This window comes from Panthera uncia, unplaced genomic scaffold, assembly GCF_023721935.1.
Source record: "Panthera uncia isolate 11264 unplaced genomic scaffold, Puncia_PCG_1.0 HiC_scaffold_1541, whole genome shotgun sequence".
Classification (NCBI taxonomy): domain Eukaryota; kingdom Metazoa; phylum Chordata; class Mammalia; order Carnivora; family Felidae; genus Panthera; species Panthera uncia.
The window spans coordinates 12,876-31,364 of record NW_026058186.1 but is presented as its reverse complement, the minus strand read 5'-3'; the positions used below and the strand labels follow the sequence as shown (position 1 = coordinate 31,364).

The window sequence follows — 18,489 nt, the reverse complement described above, 5'->3', positions numbered from 1 at the left end:
TAATAATACCTGGCCCATTATAGACAATAAATGTCTCTCTTTGCTCTCCATTACGGTAATAGCTTGTTATACTCTGTTTTTTTGTAACATTATGCATACTAGGAATTTTCAAGTCAATATTTTTTTTTTCAAAATGAAGAAAGCAAAAAGTTATTTCTTTAAGCCAAGTGATAGTAATCAAGAGCCAGGCCTTTGTGGGACGTTTGGGTGGCTCAGTGGTTAAGCATCCAACTCTTGATTTTGGTTCAGGTCATGATATCATAGTTCATGAGTTCAAGCCTCACATCAGGCTCTGCACCATCAGTGTGGAGCCTGCTTGGGATTCTGTCTCCTCTCTGTGCCCCTCCCCCACTTGCTCTCTGTATCTTTCTCAAAAATAAATAAAAATAAATTTAAAAAAAAAGAGCCAGGCCTTTGCAATAGACATTGCTACTTTCAATCATTTTGTTTCTTATTTTTCTTTCTAAGATTTAACTTTCATCTAAGGTTGTTGGAAATGTAGTTTAATTGGTTGGTATCAAATTTCTGGTTTTAGACTCATCCTATTTCTTTGTATCTCATTTTCCACTGTTCTTTTTTAATGGTGCCTCTTATATACAACTAGAACTTCATTCTTGAAGAAAATATTCTCAACTAGGACCTATGTACTGTAATGAAATATTCCTGCACAGGACTTGGGAGACCTGAAGGTGACAAGTCCTGTGATTTTTCTGTGGCTAGTTTTGTTTTTCCATTAGCACATAGTAATTTTTTTTTTAAGTTTATTTTGAGCGAGAGAGACGTGGGAGGGGCAGAGAGGAGAGAGAGAGGGAGAGAGAGAATTCCAAGCAGGCTCCGCACCATCAGTGCAGAGCCCAAAGTGGGGCTCCAACTCACTGTGAGATCACGACCTGAGCTAAAACCAACAGCCAGACACTTAGCTGACTGAGCCATCCAGCAGCCCCTAACACCTAGTAATTTTGTTTGAACAGTCACATCAGTGATTTCCCTTTGTCCCAGGCTCTTGCCCTCAGCTTTATTGGGTCAAATATAAAAAAATGGAAGGCGTATTTGGTAATTAAAAATGTAAAATATAACTGTCCAGAAAATGTATAGTACTTGTAGCTTCAGTTAAGCACATTCTTTCACTATGAGTAAATAATAGGGTGGAGGTTCTTAGCATAAATTCAGAAAAAGTTATACAATTCAAATAACCCATCACCATGGAGCACTACCTACCACTGGGTCCAGATAGCTCAGTTCCTTGAACCAGGGACTGTTCTGCAGATGGGCTTTGGATGAACTCTGCCAACATTTACTTCCCTGTTTTCTGCCCTTCCATTTCCTCCACTTTAACACATTCTTCTTTTAGATATTAACTACTTCTCTTTCCTTTACCCAGGAGATTCTTTTTCTTTAAGGTAATTTAGCTTGTCAAGGTAACAGATACATTGTGTATTGCTTTTATAGTTTTAATTTTTGTTTTCTGTATTTCCAACTTTTTGAGAAATAGCTCATTCTTCCTTTTTCCCCAGGAATAAGCTATACTTCTATTTCTCCACAGTGATTGGTAGTAAACTCCTTAAACACAATAGGCTTGTGTATGTATTAGTAATAGCATGAAGCATATATAGGGGAGGAAAAATCACTGGCATTGTATCTTTGTTCACAGCAAACCTTCCTTAGGATAGGAAAAGAAAACAAAGATTAATTTCCTGGGTTTGAAGCCAGGAAGAAAAGAATGGTGTTCTTAGTGATCTGGAATTGAGAAGTAGGCCCAGGGTTAATTATAGAAAAGGTATAAGGGGTTTGGGGACTGGTATTTATCTTAATGTGCTAGACTTGGAATTTGAATAGAGAATTCTCATCCAGACTCTTAACTATGTATGGATGTTAAGCGTAAGGCATCTAAAAACACCCGTCACCCCTTTTCTAGGTTGGTTTGAAACTTTATAATGAATTAGTCTGACAATACCTGAACCTACAGATCATCTTAGCATCAGTAAAAGTGAGGCAGACAAAAATAAAGTTCCTCATAATTTAGTTCAACAGCAAGTGCCATATTTGAAGAGTTCTTGCCTTAAAAAATTGCACTGAATTTAAATCAAATTATCAGTACACAGGAAATACAGAGGATAGAGGAAGCAAGCAGCACCAAGAGAAGAACAATCAGCCAAACCTAGAAATTGAGAAATTCTACAGGACAAATGACACAATTTCTCCAATACATGAGTGGCATGGGAAGAGGTGATGGTACAGCAAGGAGGGCTGTTACAGACTAAAAGAGGACTACAGAGGAAGTAGGGGGGTTGCAAGTTGGGGTGCGCCTGGGTGACTCAATTGGTTAGTGTCCAACTCTTGATTTCTGCTCAGGTCATGATCTCACAGCTCATGAGCCTGAACCCGGGCCGGGCTCCCGCACTGACAATACACAGCCTGCTTGGGAAAATGGTAACTTTTTTAAGTAGGGTAATGGGTACAAGGAGGTGTATATGTTCTCCTCCCTACTTTTGTGCATATTTGAAAATTGTCATGATAAAAGCTAAAAAAAAAAAAAAAAGTGTGGGGGGGATGCCAAAGACAGAAATCTTTTTTTATAAATTCTTAACTATTGAGAATAAACTCCAGAACCCTTCCCATGGCCTACAAAGGCCTGTGGTCTGACCCTGGCTGTTTCTCAGACCTCATATATTTTTCTCCCCATTCCAGCCATTCATTCAGGTCCCCCACTTACGTAGAATATGCAAAGAACAATTTGCCTCAGAGCTTGTTTGTATTTGTCTTTCTTCTGCTTAGAATTCTTTTCCTCCAGTTATCTAGCTGGCTGGCTTTCTTGGGGGATCTTTGTTCCAATTTTGCTTTAACCGAAAGTCCTACCCTGACCACCCTACATAAAATAACCTCCCTCTCCTGGTCACTAGCTTTGCTTGCTCTGAAGTATTTACTTTTTCGTAGCATTTCCCACCATTTGCTTATTGTCATTCATTCCCAAGAATGTTAGCTGCAAGGTGGTAGGGTCTTTATCAGTTTTATTGACAGTTGTATTGCCAGCACTTTAGAACCATGCCAAGCACTTAGTTACATAATAAATATTTATGAAATAAAACAATAAACACTTGAGGTCACATTTAATAAAACAGGTATGATTTTCCTCTCTGCAATTGTTCTACTTACCTTTCACTTGTATTATCATCTTTTTTTTTTTTTAATGTTTATTTATTTAGTTTGGGAGAGAGACATAGAGCATGAGCAGGGGAGGGGCAGAGAGGGAGGGAGACACAGAATCTGAAGCAGGCTCCAGGCTCCGAGCTGTCAGCACAGAGCCCAACGCCGGGCTTGAACTCATGAACAGCAAGATCATGACCTGAGCTGAAGTCGGAGGCTTAACCGACTGAGCCACCCAGACCCTCTCACTTGTATTATCATCTTTACCTAGAAGTAGGTAGTAAAGGATTGTGAAGAACCTCACTCCTTATTCTAACACAACACTTCAAGGGGCGCCTGGGCGGCTCAGTCGGTTAAGCATCTGACTTTGGCTCGGGTCATGATCTCACGGTTTGTGGGTTCGAGCCCTGGGACAGGTTCTGTGCTGACAGCTCAGAGCCTGGAGCCTGCTTCAGATTCCATGTCTCCCTCTCTCTCTCTGTCCCTTCCCCGCTTGCACTCTGTCTCTCTCTCTCTCTCTCCAAAATGAATAAACATTAAAATATTTTAAATAAATAAATAAAATAACACTTCAAGGTAGAAAATCAGGGCACTTTATTACAGGAAACCCTGAAAAAGTTATATTCCAGATGTATTAGACTTTTAGGCATCCAATAATATGTAAAGATTTTAATTTAAATTTCTTTCATGTACCACGTAAGTAACAGAGAGCTCTCTCAAATCTGAGATGCTACTTTCAAGCAGTCGGCTTTCTAATTACTTTAAAATGTGTATGACAATATTTCTCAACTTCCTTTTGGATAAATCCCAGGATAAAACTCTTCTAATAAAAAATGTTGCCCCTGAGTTTGCCAAATTGAGTATTTAATCTATTAGTATAATCTTGGCATTTATGATAGTAGGAATCAATATATGCCTTTTGTGAATAAAAACATTTAAGTTTTCTTTTTAAAAACAGATTAGATTGAGACCTTTAATCTAAGTTTTCTTTTTAAAAACAGATTAGATTGAGACCTTTAATCTAATTTAAGTTTTCTTTTTAAAAACAGATTAGATTGAGACCTTCAATCTAATCTGTTTTTAAAAAGAAAACTTAAATGTTTTTTCACTTGTTTTGCTTTTCTTTATACCTTTCATCTTAATTGTTGTGTTTTATTTTGGTTTTAGGGTGTGTTTTTTTTTTTTTTTTTCTATTAACTTGCTCTTTTGCCATTCTATCATATAGACTTATGTTTATTTATTAGTCAGGACTTTGACTGTGGGGACAGAAATCCAGATCAAACTATCTTAGGCAAAAGGTAGAATTTCTTATAAGGATACTAGATTTATCAAGTACTAGCAAAACCATGGGCAGAGCAGGGATGCCCCTGATCCTTAGGGATGACTTCAACACTGTCAGAACATTCTTTTGATTGGTTTCATTCCTCTTTGAAGATTTTCAGAAGCATAACTCCTAGCATCTCCCTAGAGCTCTCAGGAAGATATTATATCTCTCTGCTCAGTTTCCATATGACCCTGAACCAATCACATGAGTCTGGGGTTTGACTGTGGTCTAGTTTGGTCAGAAAATCAGGGAGTTAGAGTCATGCAAAAGCACGATCATCCTCACTAAAGTTAAATGTGGACAGAAAGCACAGAAAAGTGAGACATTTACAACAGTCAGCACCTTGGGCTTCTCCTAAAGTTAGGGGTGTATCTGTATATAATTGGAATAAAACACAGTGTTCTGCTATCTAATACAAGCATAGTACAATTACTTCCCTTGGTTTGGACAGTATACCACTTAGCTTTAGGTTTTGCTTCAGCAATGAAGTCACATTGATAGTCTATAATGAGATACTTAGTATTATTGAACTTTACTTTATTATTCAGTTACACCATCGCAGTAAGCCTGGAAGGAGAAGTAGATTAATCAGAGATAGATTCTTCATTCAGGGAAGAGAGTGATGGTTGCAGGGAGAGAGCATACAGTACTTGAAGTACATATCCTAATACCAGAACACAGCACTATTCAAAGGCTCAACTCATTTCTGTTTTTGTTTGAGAAATGGGGAAAATAGAAGAATGGGGACACTACATGCTTAGAGAATTAAGGGTATTTTGTTTGTTCTGGGTATGTTCCATAAATTATTAGATATGTAAAATGACAATTCCAAGTCCTCTGTTTTTTATTAATTATCTCTTAATGGGCAATAAAACTGCTTTGCATCTGTTAGCAAATAAAGATTGTACTAAGGAAAATGGGACCTATGATTTCACTGTTTTTTATTCTTTATAATAATAAAAATTTTATGATAATATAGCATTCATTCCCTTTCACTAAACCTGTCTCCCTTTCACACATACATAAACACATAATACTCACAAAGCATTCTGACCTATCCTAACCCCAGGATTCTTCTCATCTTTTAAAGGATCCTTTCCGTCCAAGGATCCATTAAAAACCCTCAGTGTGACTTTTGGTCTCTGTGGGGGCATGAAGTCCACTCCTCCATTAATTTAAGCAGCTATAACACGAACCACATTAGAAGTGAAAGTCTTATAATCTCCTGGCACTTCCAGTTGTAAAGAAGTTTGGGTGCCTCTGCCCTATACCAACTTTCATACTATAATAGAGGACAGAAACATAGTTAATAGAGTGTGGACATGTTCTTGGAGCAGATATAACAAAGGAGTTTCTTGTTTGATAACCTGTAAATTTCACTAATAGGAGCAGAAGAGAATGATTAAAATTTATATGGGCATGGAAAGAATAAAAAGTGCCTAACTTTGTATAAACATGGATTCCATAATCCAGAGACAACCACTCTTAGCATATGGGCATATATCTTTCCAGATTTATGTTGTTTTGCATATGTTTTCGAAAATTGGAGACATACTCTTATACATTGTTTAACACATCAGTATTTTAACATACTTTCCTTGATACAATAACAATAATGAGATGAGTTTTAAAATTTAAGTGTATTCTATGTAGTAAATACAATAAATTAATTTGTTATTACAGGTTGAGTAAATATTGGTGTCGGTAGAAAAATGTTGGTTGAACACTTTTAAACTTATAACTAAGTTTGAAAATCTGGGAAATGTTTTTATAGAAATGTGTTTATGCCACTACATTGGCTCCGTTTTAGTATTAATTGTGATTTTGAAAGTTTTTCTGCTTTTCTTCCCAGATCCAAGTATTTTAGAACATGCTCAAGAGGTGAGCACTTAACTATAGAGGTAAGTAAGTCTTGAATCTGATTGGATAAAAGTCCCTTCAGGAAGGCAGAAGGGACATTTTTCTTTTCATTAAGGGCCCTAGATTTAGTATGGACTTGTTATATTTCAATATTATTGATGCCAATGAAAAGGAAAAGAATTGGTGTGGGGAGGGGAGGGGTGAATAGGGAGAAGTTTGCAGAAGATTATGGTCCTGTTCTTCTAATAGAACTGCTATTTCTACTAAGAAGTGGTGTTTTTGGTTTTTGTCTTTTTTTTTCACAGTGCACAATTCAAAGAGAGGGTACTCTTGTGCAGTTACAATGGCTCAGTAGACAGTGATTCTAGACATAGATGGTTGGCCTGCCCCAGTAAAGAAGTACAGCAGGATCAAAGCAGAAAGCTGACTTTAAGCAACTCTACAAGATGAATCACTGAGTTTCTTATTCTTTGTGTGTAAAATATAATAATAGAATCTATTCAGTCCCTGCTATGTCCCACCTACTCCACCATAGTTTATAAATGTCATCACACATAATTCTTAATGTAGTTCTGCTGAATGGGTGGCAGTCATCCCATTTTATGGATGAGAATGAGAGGCTTAGACAGGTGAAGAAGTTGGGCTTTGTTACAGCCCATAAATGGCAGAACCTAAATCCAGTCCAAAACTGCCTGGCTTCAAAGGTTGAACACTGTACTTCACTGCCTTCTATATTAAATAAGGAAGCAAGTAAACCAGAAATTAGTTTTTTAAAAAAATTACAAACCAAAAAACAAACAAAAAGTTCAAGATAATAATTTTAAACAATTTTAAGTGACTTCTTTAAAAAATTTTTTTTTTAAAAAAAAATGTTTTTTTGAACGCTTATTATTGAGAGACAAAGAGAAACAGAGCATGAGCATGGAAGGGGCAGAGAGAGGAGAAGACACAGAATCCAAAGCGGCCTCCAGGCTCTGAGCTGTTAGCACAGAGTGGGGCTCAAACTCAAAAACCGCGAGATCATGACCTAAGCCGAAGTCGGACACTTAACCGACTGAGCCATCCAGGTGCCCCAAGTCACTTCTTTAAACTCTTGTCATTCTAAACCTTTTAAATGCATTGTTTTCTTGATTTTAATCATGTTAATATTTAATAATAAATAATGTTAACAATAAAACTTTTTTCTTTTGGTGGTTATCAAATTATTTATATTTTAAATACAAATATTTTAGTAATACAATTTAGTAGTAATGACTTTCATTTAGTCATTGGATATAATACTGTTCATCACATCATCAACAAATTGTTTACTTTCCTGTCTGTAGAAAGACAGACACTATATTTGAGAGCAGTGACTACCATTTGGTAGATTTTCAGTAAACAGTTAATGAATAGATGAATAAATATAAACGTTATAAGATAAATTCTTATTTGGGTATCTTTTAAGGCCCTGTTTCTTGAGTAAATTCTCCTTCTTATAACATTAAATTTTTTTTGAATTCAAGTGGAAAATTCTGGTAGTAGGGTTTATTATGAAATAATTCAGGTGAAATAGTTTATAAGTTTTAAAAGTTTCTGATTTATGACGAAAATTGCTATAATTCTCCTTTTTCTTTTTCATATAAATCATAAATAATAGTATATACTTATCTTGGCTATCTTATAGGACTGTTGAATATATCAAATGAACTAGTGTATAAAGGGACACATGACTCAAATATCTTAAAAGTATAAAGGTATATTATTTTTGAAGTGAAAAAGTGACAATTTTTTATGAGGTATGTACCTTAGAAAAATATCCCCCCTAACACTTGCTTTCTTGTTCTTTCAGTTTGAGAATCTAGTAGAAAGTGATGAAGTAAGTATTTCCACAGTAGTGCAAAACCCATATTTGTTCTCATGAATCATTGCATTACTCCTAGGTTTTATTTAAAAAATTTTTATTTTATTGTCTTTCAGGATTATTATTTTTTTGGTTTTTATTTTTACTTCTTAGTCCCTAATTATGTCCTTTTACCAATTTATATTAGCATATCATTCAGAATTTTCTCATGTATAACATATATAATACTATATACATGGTATATTACATATAGTTTTATATGTTCATTTCATGTATTTTATATATATAAATATATATCATATTTTAAAGCATGCTATAGAACTCAAGGAACTTTAAAAAGGATATTTCTAACCTCTTGCCATTAGGTAGGTAAAATTCTTCAACAACCCAAGGTAGATCCATTCTTTAACCATAGTTTTTATAGATTTCTGAGGGTAGAATTTATACATGCCCATTCTATAATCACTTTCTGACTTTAGCCATTGTCTTTTTTATCAGTTATTTTCTTTTGTTGACTTTTTGCATTTCATCTCATCTAAAACTTAAATTTAAGATGCATTCGAAGTACAGAAGTGTGAAAATATGAAAAAAGTACAGTGTAGAATTAATGAACTGTGGTGTATACTTCTTATGCGCTGGTTATAGTTAGAAGAGCTTTAGATCGTGAGCTAAACTTCAGTTTCACTAAACTAATTATACGAGTTTGTGCAAGTTACTAAACCAACCTTGGGCAAACTTTATACAACTCTAAAATGAGTTCTACTATAAGGACACTGAGAGCTCTGACCTTTTATCACTTTTTGTTGCTAAGGAAAAAGGAAAATGTATCAAACTAAATTTAAATTATCCTTTAGCCCAACATTTCCCAGTGTGTATGGAATACTAGTTTCAGAATGTAAATTAACATGGTAAAGGTTCTGAGAAGAACTGTTAAGAGAACTGTTAAGAAAATTATTTAAACCTATTCAACTCAGCATTTCCCAAATTAATTTGGGTATGATTCCTTTTTTCAGATAATAATACATATTTATTATCCTCTGATAGAACACATTTGGGAAACTAGCATAGCCTTTGTTTCCCAGTAAAATTTCTCCCAAATACATTTATGTTTCATAGAACCTAGTTTCTTTCCCATTTTAAGTCATTTTAATTCTATGTTATTTTTTAAAATAAGTGTAAGCAAACACTTTACATAATATTTTTAAAGTTTCTAAACTCTAGAAGTGCTAAATGTAAGAGTCCTTTCAACCTTTATTGCATCATACTGCTTTTCAAAAGAATGTGGTTCCATGTGTTTTCCTAAGATGCTTTTTGTTTGGTTGAGTTTTTTGTTTGCTTTTGTTTTTCCTAACCGGTCTTTTCCCCTTCTGTGTCATGTTTTGTGTTTGGTTTAGTTGAACATCACCCTGTTTTGTGGTGCTGTTTCTTATCAGCACCTGTTTCTTGCTGTTATTTGGCCATATATGTTAACTATCACATGTGAATAGCTTAAGTGTGTAAGAAAGATGCATAAATTCAAATCAGTTTCGTAAGTAGTTCTGGTTTACTTTGGAGGAAAAAAAAACTATAGGTAATTTCATAACCGTGTGAGGAAAAAAACAAAAACAATTCATTCTCATCATTTGTGGTAGTTATGTCCTATAAAGTTGCCGTAAATGCTGAATTATTGAATACCAACTGGAAATTACTCTTAGGAAAAATGGAGAGTTAGATTCCTGTAAGCTTCTAGCCACAACATTTTCATCACCCAATCAGTAAATTACCTTGTTTTAGATTTCTGTTTTACACCTTATTTTAATATATATTACTGATTCATTTACATTGAACTCATGGCCAACAGCATTGTAAGTCATGTCTGAACAGAAGCGTATCCAACACACACATTTTTTCCATAAGGCTTGCCACAGTCTTCATGTGACTAGGAATATTAGACAGCACTTCAGCACCATACAGTGAAATCACCAACAATACACAAACAGGCAAAAAACATGGCACTCAGTAGACTGTAAAGAGGACAGTAGGAGAACTGAAACAAGAAGGCAGAGCATCGCTATGTTCTACCTCAACTGGGAAGGTGCATATCGAGCAACTCGAAGTTTTTTGCTGCTCTGTGAAAGTCTGTTCATGATGACAAAAGTGCAGGGGTTATTAGTTTTTTTGTTAAAATACATTTTAGCCTTATAGGTAAATTTGCAAATATGGAATCTACAAAGTATGAAGATCAACTGTAAATGAAGAGGGCATAGAAAGTATATTGTCTAGTACCATCCTGACCCCAGAAGTTCATTTGGTATAGAATATATATTTGTTAGAAAAAGTTAAGTGGGGCGCCTGGGCGGCTCAGTCGGTTGGGCATCCGACTTCGGCTCAGGTCATGATCTCACGGTCCGTGAGTTCGAGCCCCGTGTCGGGCTTTGTGCTGACAGCTCAGAGCCTGGAGCCTGTTTCGGATTCTGTGTCTCCCTCTCTCTCTGACCCTCCCCCGTTCATGCTGTCTCTCCCTGTCTCAAAAATAAATAAACATTAAAAAAAAAAAAAAAAAGTTAAGAAATGTCCAATAATTAGTTAATATAAATTAAGCTAAATATTTAATTTTGCTTTTGAGAAATAGTAAAATTTTAAAGCTTTTTGTTTAAAACACTCTTAATAATAAAATTTGTTTACATGATAAAAATTGGTAAGCAGAAAATATTTTGATTAAATAAAAAATTTGTTGAATTGCCTCGCATAGAATTCACCTAGTGAAATTTCTTTAATTGTTTAATTTTTATACAGGGGGAAAGTCCAGGAAGCAGTCATAGGTAAGTAAAGCTTTTTTTTTTTTTTTTTTAATATAATGTCTGTGTGAACCATAAGAAGCTCCCTAAGAAGCGAGGCTCTGTCATTTGCTTGCTTTGAGGGATTGAACAGTTTACATTTTAGGACCTTAGTTTTCTCTTTCTGTAAGATTGAGACAAATAATAATGTCTCAAACTGTTGTTTTGAACATTAAGGAATTGAATGTACATGATTGCCTAGTGCTCTCCTATTGAACCTAAGTCATGTATATTGTAGTTTTTAATAAACTATTTAATATTAATAATTACATTTCCTTGAATTTTTAAAATGTGATCGCCCTTTTTCTTCCTCATGACATTCTAAAGTTTGTTTTACTAATGAGGTTAACTAGAACCTTGATACTTCAATTTGTTTAAACAGCCTCTTTAGATTCTTCCTGAGCTACTTGAAAAAGAACCATCTGTCTTTAACTCAAGAGTTCTTCATATCAAGAGAATATTTTCATATACTGTTTCATATTTTGAATGAATGTTCATCTTTTTTTAGTTTAGCAAATATTAGGCAACTATCATGTGGCACTATACCAGGCACTGGGATTAAAAAAATCAAACATGGTTCTCTCCATTAGAAGAAAGAATATCCTGGTCGAGGAGGTAGTTTGTGTAGATGACTAATTTCAACATAAGATGGGGAAAGAGATTAATTAGCAGTTATAAAACACACAGGGGAAATGCAGGAGAGACCCTTTGCCTAAAATGTGTGAGAAGAGGTGTGTTGTGGTAGACTTCTTTAAGATGACACTTAGGTCAATCCTGGGAGTGTTGGCTAGTGATAACTATCCAGAGGAGGAGAGCATTCCAGACAGAAGAAATTGCACAAACAAAGGGGTTGACAGGAAAGAGTTACAAGAGAATTTTGTGGAGGGATGGATATATTTGTATCTTCCTTTGTGTTGAAGTTATATGAGTGTATACAGTTGTCAAAACTCTTAAGTGAAATAACACCTGAAATTTGTATTTTATGTGAGACCTCAAAAAGAAAACTTAAAAAAAAAAAAAAAAAAAAAGCCCCAGGCAGAAGTTAGGGCTAGAGGAACAGAAGTAGGAGACATTACCTTATACTGATGGTTAAAACCGTGATCATTATCAAGATCACCAACCCGAGATTGGGACCAGGAGGAAGTGGGTTGGTTGGAGTGTGTGGAAAGAGAGCAACGGTCTGAGAACTGAATAGGCAAACACTAGAAGAGGATTCTGAAGACAACCAAGACTCAGTGGGCAAAAACAATTAAAAGAACATGGTGGACATAATCTGTCTTTATCTCATTTCCCTCGTGTGTATCATCTCTGTCTCTACCTGCTAATGTTGATGTGAGGATTGAAATTAATTAATATACATAAAGCACATTGAAGAGAACCTGATACAAATTAAGTGCTGGATGTGCTATCAGTGTACATTTAGTTTCATGAATTTTGGCTGAAATGGGAAGGAGAGGGAGCAGTAACTAGAAATAAATATAGGTAAAATGAAGATTTTTCCGTCTTCTTTTTTTTTCTTCCTTCCCTCTTCCCTTCACATGGAAGAAAGGTAAAGACAGATAAAAAGTAGGGTGAAGCTGAAAGAGAGGTGCTAATTAATAGGCAATGTCCCAGGGAATGCCCTGGATTGGGGGAGGGAGGGTGGCATCCATGTCAAATGAATCAAGAGTAGAAGTATAGCAGATGACCTTGAACAAGTTAAGGAATGCCAGCTCTTCAGAGGATTGAGGGAAGAATAGAGAGGATAGACTTAAGTAAGAGGTGAGGTGGCAAGAAGTTGAAGGAATTGCTGGTTGATATCCTCATATCTCAGAGTGGGGTGAAGTTAACTTCTGAGAGAAAAGAGTTTAAATGCGGAACTTAAGGAGTACTTGAAGATTTGAAGTATAGCTTAAGATGTGAGAGGTAGTTGATCATGTCTAAGAAAAGGGTTATTGCTAGGGACTGAGAACCAGATAGGTGTTAGATTTTCTTTAGCAGCTCTCAGGAGAAAGGGCTAATCATGGAAGTGATCCAAGGTCAGAAAGTAAGCTGGGTGAATATGGTATTATGATAGGAATGCAAGAAGGTGTGTATGTTGGTAAGAAAGTACTTCAAATTTGCCATGGTGTCCACATTGGTTGTATGTGAAGTATGGCCAGGTAATCAGCATAGGTTGACGAGGAGAAAAGGGAAGGATCAAGGGCCTATGGTGACCAGACTGACTGGCCAGGATAAATCGGGAGGGTATTGGGTATGAGAGTTAAGAGTCCTAGAATGAATGGTAAGAGGGCTATCAAAGCATAGCTTTATGCTTTATGGTGAATATTTTGGGATATGGTCAGATGGCTGAAGCAGAGCCAAAGTGAAGGTAAATGGAGTCCACATATCTTAAAAGTGGTTGTAGTGCTAAAAAATAATCTGATAATATATCATCCTATTCAACATATATACCAAATTATAGCAAGTGTTAGAATGTATGCCTTTTTACTCTTAACAATTGAAATTATAGCATTAAATTGCTTTAATACATTTTGGACAGTAAAATTTTAGTATTTCTCTAGTTTATGAGTTTTTTATTTGGACTTGAACTCGTCAGAAGTATTTTTTCTTTTCTTTCTTTTTCTCCCTCATTTTTCTCTGTAGACCTCTTACTGAGGAAGAAATTGTTAACCTAAGAGAGAGGCATTATGATTCTATTGCTGAAAAACAGAAAGATCTTGATATGAAAATTCAAAAAGAGGTAAATAGTCTTTTATGTTGCTTAAGTATGTGTTCTCATAAAGCTTCAGTTTATAGTATGGAGAAAGTTGTCATTAATATAGGGCATATGAACAGTCACTGAACCTATATTTAGATATTATACAGATGAAAATTATTTAAAAGTAAGAGAAGAACAAAAAGTAAAAGAATAATGTTCCAGTCTATTATAGTTTCTTTTACTTTGATTTAATTGATCAGAAATCATATGCTGCCAAAAATGAAGATAATACATTCTTCTAAAAAATAACATCTTAATTCACAAGTAGAGACTCTGGCAAGATACATGTATTTTTGTGTTTAAAACCAACTTTTAAAAACTACTCTGTTTCACAATAAGTATTTTTTAAGTCTTTTTGTTTGTCTTGGATTTATTTATTCTTAGTGAATAAAGTGAATTCTAAGTGAACCATAAACTATAATCCTAAATGTTATATTTATTTTAATGTGTTGATGGAAATGGCCTATAATTATAGTTTTGCTAATCAGTAAGTGGAATTAGTCATATTCTGTTATACATTTAAGAACAGTTTGTTTAGTACCAATTACTGATTTCAACAGCATTAATTTAAGCTATGCAAATAGATGTTAATATTAGGCTAAAGAAAAAAATCGTTGAAATTTGATTTTTAAATTTGGTTTGACATGCAATGAATTATCACTAAAGCAGTTTGGATGCTATTAGGAATAGCAAGAATTTAAATTTGAAACTAATTGCTGAATAGCTTGGTGGTAATAAAATTCAGGACACGTGCATCAATGAGACATGAACTTTGTGAAAGCTTACTTCACTTTGATAGATGGTGGTATGATTGGCCTTAGTTTAAAGACCTTGGACTCAGGAGAGCCAAAACCATTAAACTAGTCAGAGTGATAGGCATTGGAACAATTGTTGAGCATGAAGATCACTATATATTCTAAAGAAACAATTTTGTATTTCTGCAAATTAAATGCTACTACTTCATAATTCAGCTTCTAAAGAGTTCTATAATATCTTTGATATCATTTGAATTATTTTGTAAGAGGAGAAATTGAAATGAGAAATCACAAAAATTTCAATTCTGTTATGCTTTATAGAGGTCATTTATTTTTTTAATAATTTATTTTTAATTTTACAAACAAACATTTTATTTTTAGAGCAGTCAGACAGGTTCTGGTTTTTGTTAATCCTTATTGTTTTGTTCATGTACAGTTAGCCTTACAAGAAGAGAAGTTAAGACTAGAAGAAGAAGCTTTATACGCTGCACAGCGTGAAGCAGCCAGGGCAGCAAAGCAGCGAAAGCTCTTGGAGGTGAGGGGAAAAGACCCCAACATATGTCAGGGCTGCTCATCTCCTGATTTTCTCTGACAAATCTCAATTGAGACTTCTTCCACCCCCCAGAATCAAGGGCTTCTTGTTTAACAGCAAATGTATTTATGCATATATTCTTAGGAATTTTCATTTTTATTCTCTAGTTTATTTATTTTGAGAGAGAGAGCGCACAAGCAGGGGAGGGGCAGAGAGAGAGAGAGAGAGACAGAATCCCAAGCAGGCTCTGCGCTGTCAGCACAGAAGCCCTATGCAGGGCTTCATCCCACAAACCGTGAGGTCTTGACCTGAGCTGAAATCAACAGTCGGATGCTTAACCGACTGAGCCACCCAGGCACCCCCATTCGTAGGAATTTTAAAGGCAAATTAGTTCGTCTTTAACAACTAGGAATAGCATCAAATAATTTCTACAGCACTTTTTAGTTTGCTCTTGTGAGTATTTTTTAGACCAATCGTTGAACTGCTAGAATTTCTTCCACTTCTTTGAATCTGGTAAGCTAGACAGTTTGCCTCATCTTCAGATATTGTATATTTCTCATCTTTACTCTTGTGTCTTTGGGAGACTGGGAGTTTGAGTCTTGAGAAATCTTTGGCATATTATCAGAGAAGGCAACAGATTTATTATATCTCACCATGCTGTATGCTAATATGGCATTACTGTAATTGCCAGACCACTATTAATAACAGGCATTTACGGAGCCTGTTATGTCAGGAAGTGTTTTAATTAGTTTACATGTTTTACCTTGTTTAATACTGACAACAATCCTGGGAGATAGGTAGCATTTTCAGTCCTCATTTTATAGATGAGGAAACTAGGGGACAGAGATGTTAAGTAACTTGCTTGAGATCCTGCAGTTAATAAATGGTAGAGCCGCAGTTCAAAGCACAGCAGTGCTTGGTCAGTTATCCTACTTAGCATCTTCCTCCATATTTTGCCTGTGTGAACTCTGTGCTGTAATATTAACTGAAGTAGTACAAAGATCATGTCACATAAGAATTATTGTAACAGAGAAACTGAAAAATCATGTGTCATATTGCCATGAATTTATATGCGACCAGTGCCCTTTCTCTCTTTCTTTGTCTCTATCTCTTTCTCTTCCCGCTCCCCTCCCGTTTTTATTAAATTGTTTCAGCAGATTAATTAGATTATGTGGGAAAATGGGGTTTTTTGGTTTTGTTTTTGTTTTTCAATATATTCTAACTTGTGAAAAAGGTTAAAAATTAACTCACCTACTAGGAAATAAAAATATTTTTCTGGCTATACTTTAGATAACTCTTCTTACTATAATAAAATCTCTACTGCTCACCTTTTAAAGACAAAAGCATTCCATATGCAGCATCTATTTGGGTTCTCTGAGTTTTCCAGAAACACATAATAGTCTGTACAACATACACTGGCACACAAACATACACACATATATGCAAATCAATTCAATTTTCACAATAGCATTATGAGTGTGTTAGGGCAGTATTACAGCCATCTGTAATTTACAGATAAACAGAAAGTAGAGACCATGCCAGGGATACACAGCTAATTAAGCATCAGAACCCTAACTCTTTTTTTCCTCCAAAGTTTATCTATTTTTGAGAGAGAGAGAGAGAGAGAGAGAGAGAGAGAGAGAATCCCAAGCAGGCTCCGCACTGTCAGTGCAAAGTCCAATGCAGAGCTCGATCTCACAAACCCTGACATCATGACCTGAGCCAAAATCAGGAGTCAGACGGTTAACTGAGCCGCCCAAGCACCACTTTTTTTTTTTTTTTAAAGTTTATCAAAGCCCTAACTCTTGACAGGTTTTCTAAATCCTTTGTTTTTATTATTTCTGAGTCAGCTCAGCCAGGTCTTCTAGATCTTTTGTTTTATTGCTATTTATTTCAGCCAAAATAGAACTTCATCCACTGTTTTAACTATTTTTTTCTTACCCCTCATCCTTCCAGTTATTATAAGTTCTTGGGTATAATAAGAATGTTGAGTACACCAATATATACCTGTTTTAAAAGTTATTTTTAATAACACTGTAAATATTCTGAGCCCTCAAGGATTATACAAGGATAGAGATTCCATCCATAAATAAGAGGATATAGAAATGAACAGTGATACATTTTTTTAAAAAAAAAACTTCAATGGAATAACTTTTTAAGTTTGTTTTTTTTTTTTAGGAACTAGGAAAAAATTACCTTTTGGTGTTACATGAAAGATTTTTTTTTTAAATATAACTTTACAACAGAGTGATTTTGTATTGCATTATGTTTCCAAAGCAAGAAAGGCAGAGAGTTGTGCAGCGATACCATCCTTCCAACAATGGAGAATGTCAAAGGTAAACAGTGAAACATAATACTTCCCTTTGTAGTAGAAAATGTTATTTACAAAGAGAACACGGTTCAGCTCTGGATGTTTGTATACATACTATGTTTATGTGTTCCCTAAAAAATAGAGACACTACTTTGTAAAAAGACTGAGAGCATTTGTTTTCTTTACATTGGAAAGTGCTCATTTATTTAAATTAATTTCATTGTGTTTTTAAGAGTGGTCATATCTTCCATATAGAAAATAATGCAGTAACAGACCAAATGCCTTTGGATAAATTGCTTATGCCTTGCTAGTTTGTGTTTTCCTTAGCACCCCTCTTTTTCTTATAACAAAGTTTATGTATGATTGTTTTTTAGAACACACATTCCAAAGTTGTATTTTCCACTCATTCAAAGAACCTTGTTCGTGCTTCATTATTATAAATTATAAAAATGGGCTTATGACTAAACCTTGACTTCAGGATTAACCAAAATCTTACTATTTTCAATTTATTGCTAGCATTAAGAAAATTAGGACCTATTTTCATTAGGTAATTCTAATTGTATAGTAATTATAAATTTGTGTGGGATAGACCTTCAAACTAAAATGCCTTCATTAGCATAAGCATGCATTTTGTTGCATCTACTATGAATATATTAAAAAATTCTTTTACTTTTATTACAGTTCAGGACCAGAAGATGACTTTGAATCTTGTTTAAGAAATGTAAAGTCACAGTATGAAGTTTTTCGAAGTAGTAGTAAGTCTTTTAAAATATATGCATACATTTTAATTTTACTTAATGCCACAACAAACAGATAAATGGAGATCCTGACTCTCATTCTATAGAAGAACTTCCTGCCCTTTAAAATTGTATTTCCCAGATATATCAATTAACTAGTTCTGTATTATACATTTGTATCTTTCCTTTTCAAAAGGGAATTGGAGCAAAGAAAAATCTCAGGGTATTACTGTAGATCTGGATGGAGAGTCAAGCACATGTTTTTCTATTTCTACTCTGGTCCTACCTCTCCATCTCCCAGAAGAAGGGAAGATGGGAAGAAGTAGTTACAAAAGTATACTCATTTTAGTTATTACAAATTGATTAAAGACTAAATGTTTTAAACGTTAAAAAGATTAAGATTAAAATGTTTTTCTCTAAGTTTCAA

General features: G+C 34.7%; 1 protein-coding gene across 1 annotated transcript in view; it reads left to right on the top strand.

The window, feature by feature from the left end:
• LOC125917155 (AP-1 complex-associated regulatory protein) overlaps positions 1 to 18,489 on the top strand; it is a 39,412-nt gene that overhangs the window by 16,936 nt on the left and 3,987 nt on the right. The window contains exons 2-8 of the mRNA XM_049623423.1: positions 6,321 to 6,369; positions 8,160 to 8,186; positions 10,947 to 10,972; positions 13,613 to 13,709; positions 14,919 to 15,017; positions 17,292 to 17,350; positions 18,007 to 18,080. Coding sequence (XP_049479380.1) covers positions 6,321 to 6,369; positions 8,160 to 8,186; positions 10,947 to 10,972; positions 13,613 to 13,709; positions 14,919 to 15,017; positions 17,292 to 17,350; positions 18,007 to 18,080 — 431 coding nt within the window. The remainder of the gene's footprint in view (positions 1 to 6,320; positions 6,370 to 8,159; positions 8,187 to 10,946; positions 10,973 to 13,612; positions 13,710 to 14,918; positions 15,018 to 17,291; positions 17,351 to 18,006; positions 18,081 to 18,489) is intronic.